General features: G+C 38.0%; 1 protein-coding gene across 1 annotated transcript in view; it reads right to left on the reverse strand.

Moving 5' to 3' along the window:
• Nucleotides 1-14033, reverse strand: part of ELP2 (elongator acetyltransferase complex subunit 2) — a 70638-nt gene that overhangs the window by 9701 nt on the left and 46904 nt on the right. Inside the window, exons 17-21 of the mRNA XM_039329258.1 lie at nucleotides 13865-13937; nucleotides 11443-11635; nucleotides 7501-7622; nucleotides 6083-6222; nucleotides 3775-3888 (exon numbers count right to left, since the gene is read on the reverse strand). Of these exons, the coding sequence (XP_039185192.1) occupies nucleotides 3775-3888; nucleotides 6083-6222; nucleotides 7501-7622; nucleotides 11443-11635; nucleotides 13865-13937 (642 nt within the window). The remainder of the gene's footprint in view (nucleotides 1-3774; nucleotides 3889-6082; nucleotides 6223-7500; nucleotides 7623-11442; nucleotides 11636-13864; nucleotides 13938-14033) is intronic.

Consider the following 14033-nt stretch of genomic DNA (forward strand, 5'->3'; position numbering starts at 1 on the left):
ACTCAAAGACAGAACTTAACAAAGCAAGAAAACATGATTTAATCCTAGTGGGAAAAAATTTACAAGAAATGGAAAAAACAACTCATCCCTTAAGACTACAAAATAAATCTGAGGACAAAAAAAAAAAACAGATAGGATAACAATCACGAATATATGGAAAAAAATTTTGGTTCAGCAAAACACATTGATCAAGAAAGATACTGGTCAAAGGAAAAAGATCAAAGTGAAAATTAAGAAAACAGATGATGGGATCTACCAGAGAGAATATTTAAAAAAGAAACATCTGTTTGAATATGGTTAAAGAAATAGAAAAGATTCTGAATACATATGTTATTCTAAAAGAGAGGAATTCCTTAAATAATACTGTATGCTTCCCCCCCCCACTTTTTTACTTTATTTTTTGATATAAGTAATATAATACTGCTGAAATGGCTTAGATGAAGGAAATGTTTTAGATAATTAAATGTGTCTGAATTTAGGGAAATTATAATGTGTAAAAGAAAAGAAGTTTTGAATAAGAGTTAAAAGATTAGATGACTAGGCACATTAAATGGAATATTTAAAGATTAAATATATATTTTGCTCATGATTAAAAAGAATAAGAAATTTTGGGAATGAATATATATTAGCTTAGAGGAATATATATTTTAAGTAGTATTTTACTTTTTGTTTCTTTACTCTTGCTCTCTTTTCCTTTTCTTTACTCTTTTTTACCTATTCTTTAAGAAATGTAAAAGTGTTGGGATGGAAAAAACGGATTTAAATCTTTAAATGTAATTAACTGTTGAGAAAATCTTAACGAGCAAGAATACTTTGAACTTTATGGGAGAAACAAATCTAAATAAGGACTGTAACAGGATATAAGATGAGGCAACCAGAATAATTAGATAGAAAAGAAATACTATATTGATGTGATCATTATTTCTAGGGATATTGGGAAAAAATCATATATGTAACTGTTATTTATCAAAATAATAAGAACTGTATTATTTCAAGGTTTGCAAAGAAGACATTTTGGGGAAAAGGGGAAATCAACTAAATGTACTATCTGGATTATGGATTATAGAAACCAATTGTTAATGATTTTTCTTTACAAATGTAAACCCAGCAAACACACTGCTTACCAGCTATTAAGTGATTTATGTTTAAAAAAATCAATAAAATATATGGAAAAAAATAACAGTAACCAGAAACCGGTATGAAAAAAATAACCAATAATTTTATTCAGAAGTTCTTCACAGATATGAACTCCCTCAACGAAAACCAATTAAAAATAAATATTAAATTTGGTTCAGTCTTGTCCAGGGTAGCTAAATATATCCCAGAATTAGGTAGCTAGAATTTAAAACCCGTAACTTTGCACTATTATAGAATGCAATACTGATTTGGTAAATTAGACTTGGTATTTATGTAGAGAATTCACATTGTGCCAAGCAAACTATACAAAATCTAGCTATTACAGTATGGAGTGTTTATTATTGTATTTTTATAATAATAATTATTGTTATTATTTTATATTGCTTGAAGATGCCCAAATGGACTCAGTATGATATGGTATGTACGTGAAACTAGGCAAACAACTTGAAGGAGGAGCAAGGGGAACAGATGTTCTGGTACACCAAGTAAGCCATTTGGGTCCACTTAAAATGAATGAAAATGTTAATGGCATACTGAGAAATTCAAACATTTAAAGTCTCACTAGGCTTTTACAACCCTACTATACAGTTCCAGTTGCAACCCAGAGCTCAAAAGGCACATAACTTAAAATCGGTGTAAGAGCCAAACCAAATCTAGATCTACTTTTAATTTGAAGTTTCAAGAAACTGAACAGAAACCCTGATTATTAACTCAAAGAAAGGTAAGGCCTCAAAAAAGTACGGATTAAAAGAATTGTGAATCCATAAAGCCAGGATGTAACAGAATTTCCTGCATTTGGCACAGATTAATGAAGTTAACTCAGAGAACGGGTCACAATTCAAGAAGCCTCCAGATTCAATTAAGGCCTCATTTCTGCCATCTTCTGTTGGGCAATCTAAAACTAGTTTCTTGCTCTCCTTCTTCTCTCTCTGCCCACCATCTGTAATACAAGAATCATATGGAAAGGATACTGACCTATTTTACAGGATAGCTGAAAGGATTACAATAAGATAACGTAACATGAGGCACTTTGAATTCCCTACAGTGCTATATAAAGAACGAGTGTTATTAATTCTCTCTTTGCCCTTTTCCAGGGCTGAGAAGCACACCAGGGAAAACGGCGGCTGCAGTCTTCAACCTGCTGTGTAGGAATCTGGGATGATAGCCCGCTTGGTAGAAAAAGAAAAACCGTCTCTCTTTCCCATGCTGCACTACTTAAGCTCTCTCTCCTTACTCAGGATAAATATAGGGGTATATGAAGTTGGGTAGATGAATTCCCAGGAATCAGTTACAGTTGCAAGTGCCTACATCAGGAGTAGGCAACCTTGGCTCTTTTATGACTCGTGGACTTCAACTCCCAGAATTCCTGAGCCAGCATGGCTGGCTCAGGAATTCTGGGAGTTGAAGTCCACGAGTCATAAAAGAGCCAAGGTTGCCTACCCCTGCCCTAGATTATAAAGCCTGGGTGCAGAGATTACTATCATTACAAAGCTGTCAAATATTACTGTATAATTTTGATCAACTTTACCTTAATCACATTATCACACACACAAAACTCAGTACAATAGTACCATGAGGCCGACATTTACTTGATCTAAACCTGACCAAAACTACACTTTTACACTATATTACCAATATTACCTCTAAATAAGATAGCTATTTTAAAAAATGTTAAGGAGAATATAAATGGGGAAAAAAGACCACCGACAAAAGCAAAGGATTCTAGGTGAGCTTGATATGCATTCAAGGAAATGGTACTTAAAACATGAGTGGGAAAGGGCCAAGAGCAGCCATACAGAGACCCAGACATGAACACATTCAGTCTGTTGTGTGGAATCACATCCCTACATATTCTGCTACTGGCTCTTTCTTCCTGAAGTCAAAGTGCACCTGAACAAATCTGAGAATGGGGAGGGAAAGCAAGAATGAATAGGACAACCCTGACTTGGAAGAAGAGATAAAGAAGATTATATCCAACTTTGGCTTGCTTGACACAAGCCAAATCAATCCATTATTTGTCCCGATGCCCTTCTCCCACTTCAATTCCTTACCCTTTCCTCAAAGCCTTCTCAGGGACCCCAATCTTTCACAGAGGCTTTGGGAGGGCACAGAAGGGCTGCAATGGGTGGAGAATTAATCTTATGCAAACACACAATGTTTCAAATCTTTATACAAAATAATTCAGCACATGCTCTGTTTATCAATTGCATAGCACTAAGAACATTGTGAATATTTGTTATATATTTGTCCCAAAGAGCTGAAGAAGCTTCTTGGATGAGAAGCGAAATGTCTTCAAAGAGAAAAAAGAAAGTCCAGTTGCCTTGTGAAAAAGCACCTTTGGGATAGCCATGACCTGAATGACTAAGAATCTCCATAGACATTGCTATATATTTGCATTTTTTTAAACATACATTAACTTTCTCATTGAAAAATAAGTGATCTGATGCCCTTGGAACATTCCAGCCCAAATCCCATCACTGGTAGTCAACACGGACAGTGCCAAGAGATTATAGTAACTGAAATACAAATTTCCGGAAGGTTTCAGGATGCTTCCCTGTTCTAATTTAATCTACATCCTGGAAACCGATAAAGTCTGCTTTTACTGCTAACAAACATAAGACAAATGTAGTTGCTCACCTGTAATCTGTCTCAACGCACTTGCACCAATCGGAAAATGGGAACTTTTTATTGCCTGGCTTCCATTTGTACAAATGAATCTTCCCACATTCTGTCCCAATGGCAATTATGAAGCTACAGAAAAGAAATAGGTGTGTCAGGTGTTGAAACAAGTATTTTGCCTCTGTCACATATAGCATACTTAAATTTTGAAGGCTGTCCCACATTTTAATCATCTCTTCTCAAGAAAGCATGCCCAAACTATGAGACATAAGAGAGACTACCAAAGAAACTTCTGCTTCTTTGTATAGTACGCAACTTTGCTCCATGGGACTATGGCAGGCTAGCTTGCACATCCACAGACAACTATTATAGTCAGCCAAAGAAGAAGAATGTTGACCAAAGGCAAACTTATTTTCCACCAACATTCATGTCTCTTGAAATGTCCTCTATCACAGAGGTCCCCAACCTTTTGGGCACCAGGGACTGGTTATATGGGGAGAGGTTTTTCCATGGACCGGAGGGGGTGTGGTTTTGTGTGCTGACTGCATCCCGCTTTGCTTCTTTGTGTGGCCTCGTTGTTGGGGACCCCTGCTTATCACCTCAAATGATCTTTTTTTCTTTTTCTGTGCAAGAGGGCAGCTTTTAAGCAAAATTCTGGCTGTAGTCAATCATAATGACTATTCGCTACAAATATCTATGCAATTTTAGACATGCTGGGGGAAAAAAGATTATGTTGGAGCTCTTTGTGTCAGGGACAGTAGGGAACCTGATGGAGGTCAAGAAAAGCTTCCAGTGACATATTAGTATTCACAGGAAGCAGGCTATTTATTCTTTTTTTTTAATAAAAAGTTTTTTATTTTCCATTTATTCATATAAAATACAATTCAATTAAAATAAATTCTTAACCATTGGTACCGCCTGCCCATTCCCCCCAGGCTGCGTCCACCCTCTCTAAACCTTCCCTACTTCCCTCCTCTTTCTCTCCTCCCCTCCTACTCTCTTCCCCTCCCCTTCTCCTCTAACCATCCTACTTCCTCCCTGCTCCTTCCTCCCCATCCCTCTCACACACATGAACGCAGCATAGGGGAAATGCCCAAGCATTTACCATGACTATAATATCATTACAGGCTATTTATTCTTGATGAGTTTTCAAATCCTATAGAGACTCAAACTGGACTTGTAAGAAAGACAGTATGTTCCACACATATAGCCTTCCTTGCCATACATGGAAGTATGTACATCCTATTGCAAATACCGCAGATATACCTGATTAAAGACAGATAAACTTTGTTAAGATATCCATTTTTATATGAATATATAATTAGATAAAGCATCCCTGACTATCTGCAAACTTTTTTAAAAAACCTAGGAGAAAGAGAAAGGGTTAGGAGCAGTACAAGAAGAATGACCACTGTCAATCTGTTTTTCTTCGGCATAGCTTGGACAACAAAATGTGTTATGTGTCATTAAAATGTTCATTTCAGTGTATTACTTGTCAAATATGACATCATCTTTGAGCATGCATTATCTTTAATAAATATTGAGGAAGATGCAGTTTAGCTGCCACTATGAGCCTCTATCCAAAAATGGTATTTTGTTAAACCTTAACCCAGATAAATGGCAGAGGATGCAGAAATTATTATATAGTTAATCAAATTATTAATTGGTCACCCTAAGACAGGTGTGGGCAATCTTTTTCTGTCAAAGTCTACATTATCTCAGGGATAAGAAGGGAACAATGGGTGAGACCACGCATTTTTCAGATGTTTTTCCTTTTTTTTCAGTCTCTTTTTGCTAACCTCTATTGTCATTTCTCAGCAATTAGTTGTCAAGACAGAGACACAGAGCCATGAGAGGTTTGGATTTATCCCCAAAGGCTTTAACATAAGATCAAAGGCCTCATGAAATTAAATTGAAACATGACTGTTATCCAGCCTGTTCTAAAGAAAAGTCTGCATCTATTCATGGATTATTTTTAGTGAGAGGGGGAAAGTCCTCAAACCCTATAGAGGTATGTACATAAATATTTGTATAAAGTTATAATCATGATGGCCTTGTCTTTATATATGTAGTATTACATCTAAATGGTATTAAGCGTCCTCCCTCCCAATTTATGTTAGCCACTTCCTCTCCCTATAAGGCTTAAAATTACAAGAGATTATATGCCATTTAACCATTATGACCTGAAATAGTACAGTAAGCTGAGTAAACTCTAAAGCATACTGCAAATTGGTGAAGGTTTCTTGCTTTATTTTAGGAAGCTGACCAATATGGAATATCCTGACTTAATGTGTAAGGAAATCTCAAGAATACAAAAAATACATACCTTCCATCAGAAGCAAGTGTATGACTAGCACTAATTGCAGTCACTGAATCACCAACATCCAGGACTGGTGAACAAGGCTGGATCAGGCCCAAATCCTTATCTTTATTCTCCTCTGCTAAACATTTACCCCAGATCACGGCCTGATTGAAGTACAAAAATCAATCATATTGAAAATGGGACGTTACAAAGCACATGCATATACACATACATACCTGCATGCACCACCACCACCATCATAAAGCAAATTGAGAAGAGTTAACTGTCTTCCTTAAAAGAGAGAGGGGTTTGCATGAGCCCACTCATGGTGAATCCTCAAAATACATGAAGTACATGCTCAGTGCTGTTACTCAACCAGGTCTTTAAATTAAATAGGTTGATTCTATATAAACAGCAACAGTGAATGCAGTTAAAATAAACTAATAATTCGCATACAGTACATCAACATTATACATGAGTCATTGATATAATTCAATATTGAAAGCAAATGTTGAACAAATGTCTTTCTATTTATCTATATAATGCCAAGTTTCATAAATCCACTCGCATACTTCAAGCATAACCCCTCTTCATCCACTTAGACAAACTTTTCACCATCTTTGTGCTAAACATCGGACACATTACACTTTTCTCAAAAGACTAGCAGGAAAGCAAATGCTCCACCCTACCTCGAAATTTTTTGCAGAGGAAATGAAGAAAGGGGGATCAATAGTAACTACAATTAACAGCTTTTTAGCACACTAAGTCAGAATTTGTCAGTCCTTTGTCAATTGTCCAGTGGTATTAAGAAAGTCAACCAAACATACTATGGCATAAGTTTTTGTGGGACTTTTTCTGACTGGGAGCAAATTCAGTGGAGCAATAGCCTGCTGTTTGTCAGCATAAGCCCTAAAATAGGCTTAGCCACTAATTAAAAATCAAAGAAAAGTCAATCACACCTAAGAAGAAATCTCAGCCAATCCTAAACCTTAGGCTTTCTAAAAAAAATGTTGTTACAGCTCAACATGATTACCTGTGGATATTTGTTTAAATAGTTAAAAGGAATGAAAGATACCCAAAGGACACAGTCACTGAAAGCAAGCAGTGTCTGACTATAGATACTTCATTTACAATTTATTTAAAATTGGGGTGGCTTCTTCAAAACCAAATGTTGCTATAATTTCAAACATGTTCAAAAACAAAAGCTGTATCTATAAGGTTTTAAACTATTTATAGCCCGAGCACTGACTTACATATTATCTATTTTGTCTTGTAAAATGATTTTGAGGATTTCCTGGGGCAATTAGGTTAAGAGAAAATAAAATGCATTCTAGGTTGTTCATTCTCAGCAATTCTTACATGTTTACATGAAGAACATGATCAGAATTTTAAAATAAAACCAGAGGAAAAACAACCAAAAGGCAGCCTTTGAAATGCATTACCTTTTTGTCTCTGCTTCCAGTAATAAAATAATTGCTATCCGGAGTCCAATCACAGGTCCAAATGATACGACTATGCACAGCAATGTTCTTTTCTGTGGCTGCAAAGAGGCTGAAAGCTGGTTCTATAATGACAGATCAACAGAGAATACACTTTCTTGTTGCAGCAGACAACTTTCCAGAAAAATCACATCTCCTCAAAAATAATGAGAGGTTATCAGATATCTAAAGTTGGGGTGCCCTCCCATCTTCTCCTGTGCTTCAGATGGAAGACACCTCCCTTTGCAATGATGTAGAGGCTTCCAGGTGTTGATGCATATTATGCATCCTAGATTATGTACCCTAGGAAAATAAAGCTTGCCAGCAGCTGAAAAATATTTACTGCCATCTGGATCCTGCTGATATATTCAGTTCAGATTGTTCTCATATCTCCTCCGAGAAATCCTAGTGAGAATTTAAGGATAAGTTGTGAGACATGCCAAACAGCTCAAAAACCAAGGAAAGAAAGTTATGGGCTCAGAGCACCACAAGCTAGATGTTCCTTCTCCTTGGCTAGAAAGAGGTCAAAGTCACTTCAAGCTTAAAGAAAGGACTCTCTCCTTTTCTTAAGTGAGGACTCCCCCCCCCATTTCCACATGTTCTTGAATAAGGGTTAGATTGAACCTGTGATATCTAAAGATGAAGTAGGTATGTAAGGAAGATGGACAAAAGCCAGAAATCTTGTCTAAAAGATCCATTAGGGCAGGCATATCAAACTTCTGGCCCACAGGCCGGATGTGTCACGCCAAAACCGTGCCCAACCCATTGCCGGCAATGGGGGGAAAAGTCGCGATATGTCGCGCGTCGTCATATGACGTCGCGAGATTGACATGCCTATCTTAGAGGAATTAGTTAAGAAGGAACCAAGTGTTAAAGAAACAAAGGAAAAAATGCCACCTGAACCAGACAAAAATAGTTGGGCCTGAGCACATGTAAACCCTCTCCTTCCCCAAATCCCATCAATAGCTACCAAACTTGTAATTCAGGAAGGCAAGAGTAGCTGACAAAGCAAGCAAGGACTTTGGGAGATAAAGAGGGTCCTGAAGACCCCCTCCCCTGTATGAGTCATCCTTGGATCCAGACTGACAGCTTCCATCCCTCTGAGTAGTGCATGTCAGCCTAGTTGAGAAGGACATTGATAAGTGCAGATGAATAGGTGGGTGCACGTGTGAGAAAGACATGTGAGAAAAATGTACATTGTAAACAGTAAAGTTTTGCTATTACTTTAAATTCACTGGGTCTCTATGTATTCCAAAGAACCAATTGTGCCTCAGTGTTTGGTTGAAAGTGATTTTGATTGTGGTTGTTGATCAAAAATGTGAGTGATCATAAGCCAAACCTGGGAGCAGATGTAACAGGACTTTATTCCATATTTTAGGGGAGGACCACCTGTTTGGGAGCCTATTGAGTGCATTGATGTGGTTCTAGAAAATTTATGAGCTCACAACTCAGAACAACTAATGTTCTTCTATCCATCTCTAATACAGTCATACTCTCACACTCAGCCTCTGGCTTTTGACCCTCATACCAACTCTGCCCCTGCTTTCAGACTGGAGATGCTACGTTATGCCTCGCTGTTCCTTTGAGCTTGGTGGATAGCCTTAGCCAGATTTTGTACTCTGCTTTTATTGCCAGTGTGTTCTTTTGCTTTGTACTCTTGCTCTGCCTGTCCTCATCTCCACTAGTCTCAAAACAAGACAGTCGTCTTTAGGAGTGCTATTGTTCTTGGAGACACTCTACAGATCAATGAAAGAATCATTAAATTCTGCCAAACAGCACTCAATATATTCAGTTCTTTCAACACATTTATCTACAATTTCTGTCTTCCCTTTAAAGCAGTTAAAGTTTCAGAGTTATACTTCTGGAACCCAACTCTTTTATAGACATTCTACTCAGAAATCAAGTAATTCATTATATATGTACATTAGCAAGTATCAGACACCATCTGAATGAAGCAGCATCTGTGTCACTAATTGGGTCAATAAAGTTGTCATTATGTTTAGCAATCGCTCATCATCATGATATCATTAACGTAAAAATATTCTAGGTTTCCAGTGGTGTCATTTAATAGTCAAACTATTGCCAGAACTGATTCCACCAGGTAATGCAAAATGCAACATTTTAAAGCAGAAATTCTCAAATCCGGTGACACTAATACTCCCTAAAATGGCCCAGGAGTGAAGAAACAGGGAGACTCATCATCAAAGAAGTTCACTGGGCAACTTTGAGCTACTCACTCTCTCAACCCAATCTCTTTCACAGAAATGATTGCTTTAAGAAAAAATAGGAGAGGGAGCACTTTATAACGTGCAGCAACAGAGAAGGCAAAATTCAAGGGTCTAATAAGGTGGCACTACAATATTATATTAGATGGAAGGTATTCAGAGCATACCCTCCCGGGTAGAATTGGTGGGATGGGCAAAAGGAATGAGGGACAGCCTGATCCTATGCCTGTAAGGTAGTATACTGTAGGTAGTAACCAATATTCTTGATTGGGCGTAGAAGCCTAGTGAGATCTAGTGCAGCTTGAGGAACCATGATGCTATAGAAGCATATCAAAAGAAACAAAAACTGCCCATTCTAGACTAGCTGCAGCTTCCAAATGCTCTTTAGAAGCAGCCATGCAGAGCGCATAACAGTCATTCAAATAAGAGGTCACTAAGGCAGGTCACCATGAGCAAACTGTCCTGGTCCAAGAATGGGTGCACAAAACAAAACTGCACGAATCACCCACCTGCTACAGCTGCCACCTGCTCTTCAAACAGGCACCGTAAGTCCAGGAGAAATCCCAAATTACACACCAACTCTGATTAGGGAAGTGCACCCCCAGGCAGAGAGGGAGAGGGAGCGTAAAACCCACAGTCACTGTGTCTTGTTAAGCTGAAGCCTATTCTCCCCTAGTTAGACTCCCATAGTCTCCAAGCACTAGGGGAAAAAAATCACTCACTCATTTCAAGTGATGAGTAAGGTCTGTACCAGACCTCCAGGAACAATCCCTAGCTCCTTTTGGAACCCAACAGAATCCATCAGGTGCCTGGAGTGGACTGTTCAAATGAGACAGCCACTCTCGTTCATCAACTTCAAGAAAAAATAATTGTCTTGCTTTAACTCAGCTTCTTTTAAACTACTTGCAAAACGCTAGCAAGAAAGATGCTTCAGGCACTCTTTTTCCCAATGCAACTAGACTGAGATAACAATAGCAGCTCTTATCTCCCCCCTCCCCACTTTCAGCTGGATGCTCAATGCTGGTAAATCTTTCTTCCACTCTTGCAATTTCTTCCTTGTTGCCGTTCCTCCCGTTAATTCCCTCTGCAGAGTGGATGTCAGTTGATATGGTCAGAGATTTTCACAAAAACTTACCCACCCCCACGATTGCACCTTTTTTTGACGGACGCAAATGCGACGTATTAAACAAAACTCTCAACCATCACTGGATCCAACATACTTTTTCATGAAACCTAATTTCTGATGCTGATTCCAACATATTAAGGAAGGCTTTGGATTTGCAGAATTCGAATTAATATTTCTGCCTATTTATTTTCCCATGCATTAATATCAATGAGAGCGAACACTACAAACAACTCCCCGATATGAGGATGTATTATCCCAGCTACTACATTACACAGAAAGTTTTTCCAGATACTGGAACTGCTGGATGAGCTCTCAAAGCAAAGCAAAGCAATTGTTTCACTTTTAGAAATGGAACAACAGAACTACTTCAAAGCTCTGAAGCCAAATTAAAACAATCCTTCAACATTTTATACATCTTGGTCCTCAATTTTTTAGGAATACCATTCACAGAAAAATCTTAGGAAGGAAGTAGAATGCATTATTTTAAAAAAAGTTTAGACCCCTTCTCTTTAAACAGTTTAAAAAGCTGCATCAATTTTCAACCAGCAATCTTACCTGATTCTGTTGGAGTGATATGATTAGATTTCCAAAGTGACCAATTCCTATCTCTTGAAACTGCTAGCAAGAATTTATCATTTGGGGAAAAAGACATCTGTGTCACTGTCAGATTGTGGAAAGCTAAGCTCTGCAATTGTTTCCAAGTTGTGGTACTCCACAAAATAATGGCTGCATATTCTTTTTTAGAAGCCTGTAAAACCAAAAAAGGCAGTACTGAAAACAAGCAGACACAATCTTGAAAAAGGACCTGAGGCCACACCAGAACTAGAACTCTCCAAGTGTACTTAATCATAACTCCCATCAAGAAGGAGCCTAAACTGGAAAAACCTCCGGTTTTCCGCTACAGCCGCTACGGACGCTTGGAAGGCGATTCCATCTTCCATGTCCGATTTTCCTTCGCTAGGGGCCCCTGGAAAGGATCAAAAGTCGCCCTGTAGGGGCAACGAGCAAAGAGGGGACCCCCGCTTGATCACGGGAGGGTGGCAGCCTTTCCGCTTGATCCGGGGCAGCCCTCCAAACTGGCGGAGAAAAGACCGGCCATAGCAATATGGCTTCTCATTAGGCTGCAAACAGCCGAAGTCAAATTACTATCAAGCACTTTGAAAGCAACGCGGATGAAACTGGGTGAGATCTGATCTTCTCTTTACCCTAAGCACCTTCTTTTCCTGTAAAGGCTTCCCCATGAGGAGAGAGGGAAGGGAATTTCTATCCCACCCTCTAAGAATAGCGGCGTCTGACTACCCAGGGGAATCAAAGCATTAAAAAGAATAACTTTGGAGATGGCCACCTCCTTCCCAATAACCTTTGCTAATAAGTGGAATTATGAAACTGGGTAATAGTTTTCCAATATAATTAGGATTAGGCAATAATAAGGCACATCCCCCTCTCATAATGAGGAATTACAATAGAACCACGTTTGTATGGGAATCCATACAAACCCAGGTAGGAATTGAAACCCATAGTGTTAGCCTCACCAAGTAGATCAAGCCAGGAAATCAAGTCCACAGGGAGGTAAAATTACTTTTATTGAGTGTCTATAACAGGGGTGTCAAACTGCTGGCCTGCGGGCCGGATGCGTCATGCCGAAACTGCGCCCACCCCAGCTCTGGCAATAAGGAAAAAGCCGTGATACGTCGCGACACGTCACGTGACGTTGCAAGTTTGACACCCTTGGTCTATAACAACAGAAACTTGCAACTCTGATTATGCTGTACGTCCGTCTCCCTTCTTATACTACAGGGAATTATGGAATTGTCTCCCTGAATTACTTCCAAATATTATCTCATTGTTTGCAGCTTAAAAATCTCTCACTCCCTTTTACTTAGGCAATGGTTTGTGTATCTCTCTGTCAAGATCATTTTCTTATTCTCTCTATATAATGGCACTTCTCGTCTCCCAAAAGATCTCTATTTTTTCAGGATCAACAGGTTCAAATTCTTCCCAGATAACACAATTAGAAACGACCTCTGGCACTTCTTATGATTCTGTCAAGATGGCTTTTCACTCTGAGTTGATGCAAATGTTTTTTTGTCTGTGAAGTACTCTGCTATTTAATGTGTCATCTGGCCCATTGTTCTTTAGATGTGTCCAGGTGTGTGACACATTTCTTTGTTTGCTTGTTCATTACATTTGTACTCTGTTGCAAACAAAAATACTTCCGGCGTATCATTTGCTTTTCCACCCCAATAGTCCGATTAACCATTTTTCTCCCCTGTATCCTTGTAACCAGCTGATTAATTTGTAAGGTACATTTTGAAGCAGAAGTACTAAGACTGGAATAATACACATTTGAAGGGCACAAACTTTCCTAATTAAGAACTAATTGTAATACTATGAGCAAACAACAAAATCCTACAAGTGATTTATGCACTTTCTATCCTGGGACAGAATACCATTTGCATCAAAGTTGTCAGGTCTGCCTTGGATTTTGAAAATCTTTTCATTTTGTCATGTGCACTCTATATAACTGATATAACTGAAATCCTCTGTGAAATATTTTTATTTAGCATTTTTATCACATGATTTTTTAAAAAAAAATGTATCACAGCTGTGGCTTCTTATTTTCACTATTTTCTGGAAAAGTGAATAATGTCTCAACATGAAATCAATTATCCAGGGCTGCCCATTCTTAATTGCTGAGAACATTAACATCCAGGGGCTACTGCTTTTAGGCTTGAGGAATTCTTAATATTGAATATATTATATATATTATATTGTGTATGTATATGCTATATAAATATATCATTATGTATACATGTGTGTGCATGTGCATCATATAACATGTGGGTCACAGAATTAGACCACTAGAACATAAAAGGATTCTTCTGTTATTCCTAAAACCATCCAACACAGTGAACAATGAGATATTTATCACTTTGGATGTGAATTTCAAAGCTATTGTTTAAAAGTATTTCCTTACCTTACACGCAGAGGCTATCATAGTGCTTGCACTATTGCAGGCAACACAAAAAATTTCATAACTATGTCCATATCTAAAATAATAAAGAAAATGAGGTTGTATAAAGAAGTAATCTCGTGCAAGATTCATACATTATTAATCAATTCAAATGTTTTGAAACTTGTTAATA

Source organism: Crotalus tigris, unplaced genomic scaffold (genome assembly GCF_016545835.1).
Source record: "Crotalus tigris isolate CLP2741 ecotype Arizona unplaced genomic scaffold, ASM1654583v1 scf7180000024391.5723578, whole genome shotgun sequence".
Lineage (NCBI taxonomy): Eukaryota > Metazoa > Chordata > Lepidosauria > Squamata > Viperidae > Crotalus > Crotalus tigris.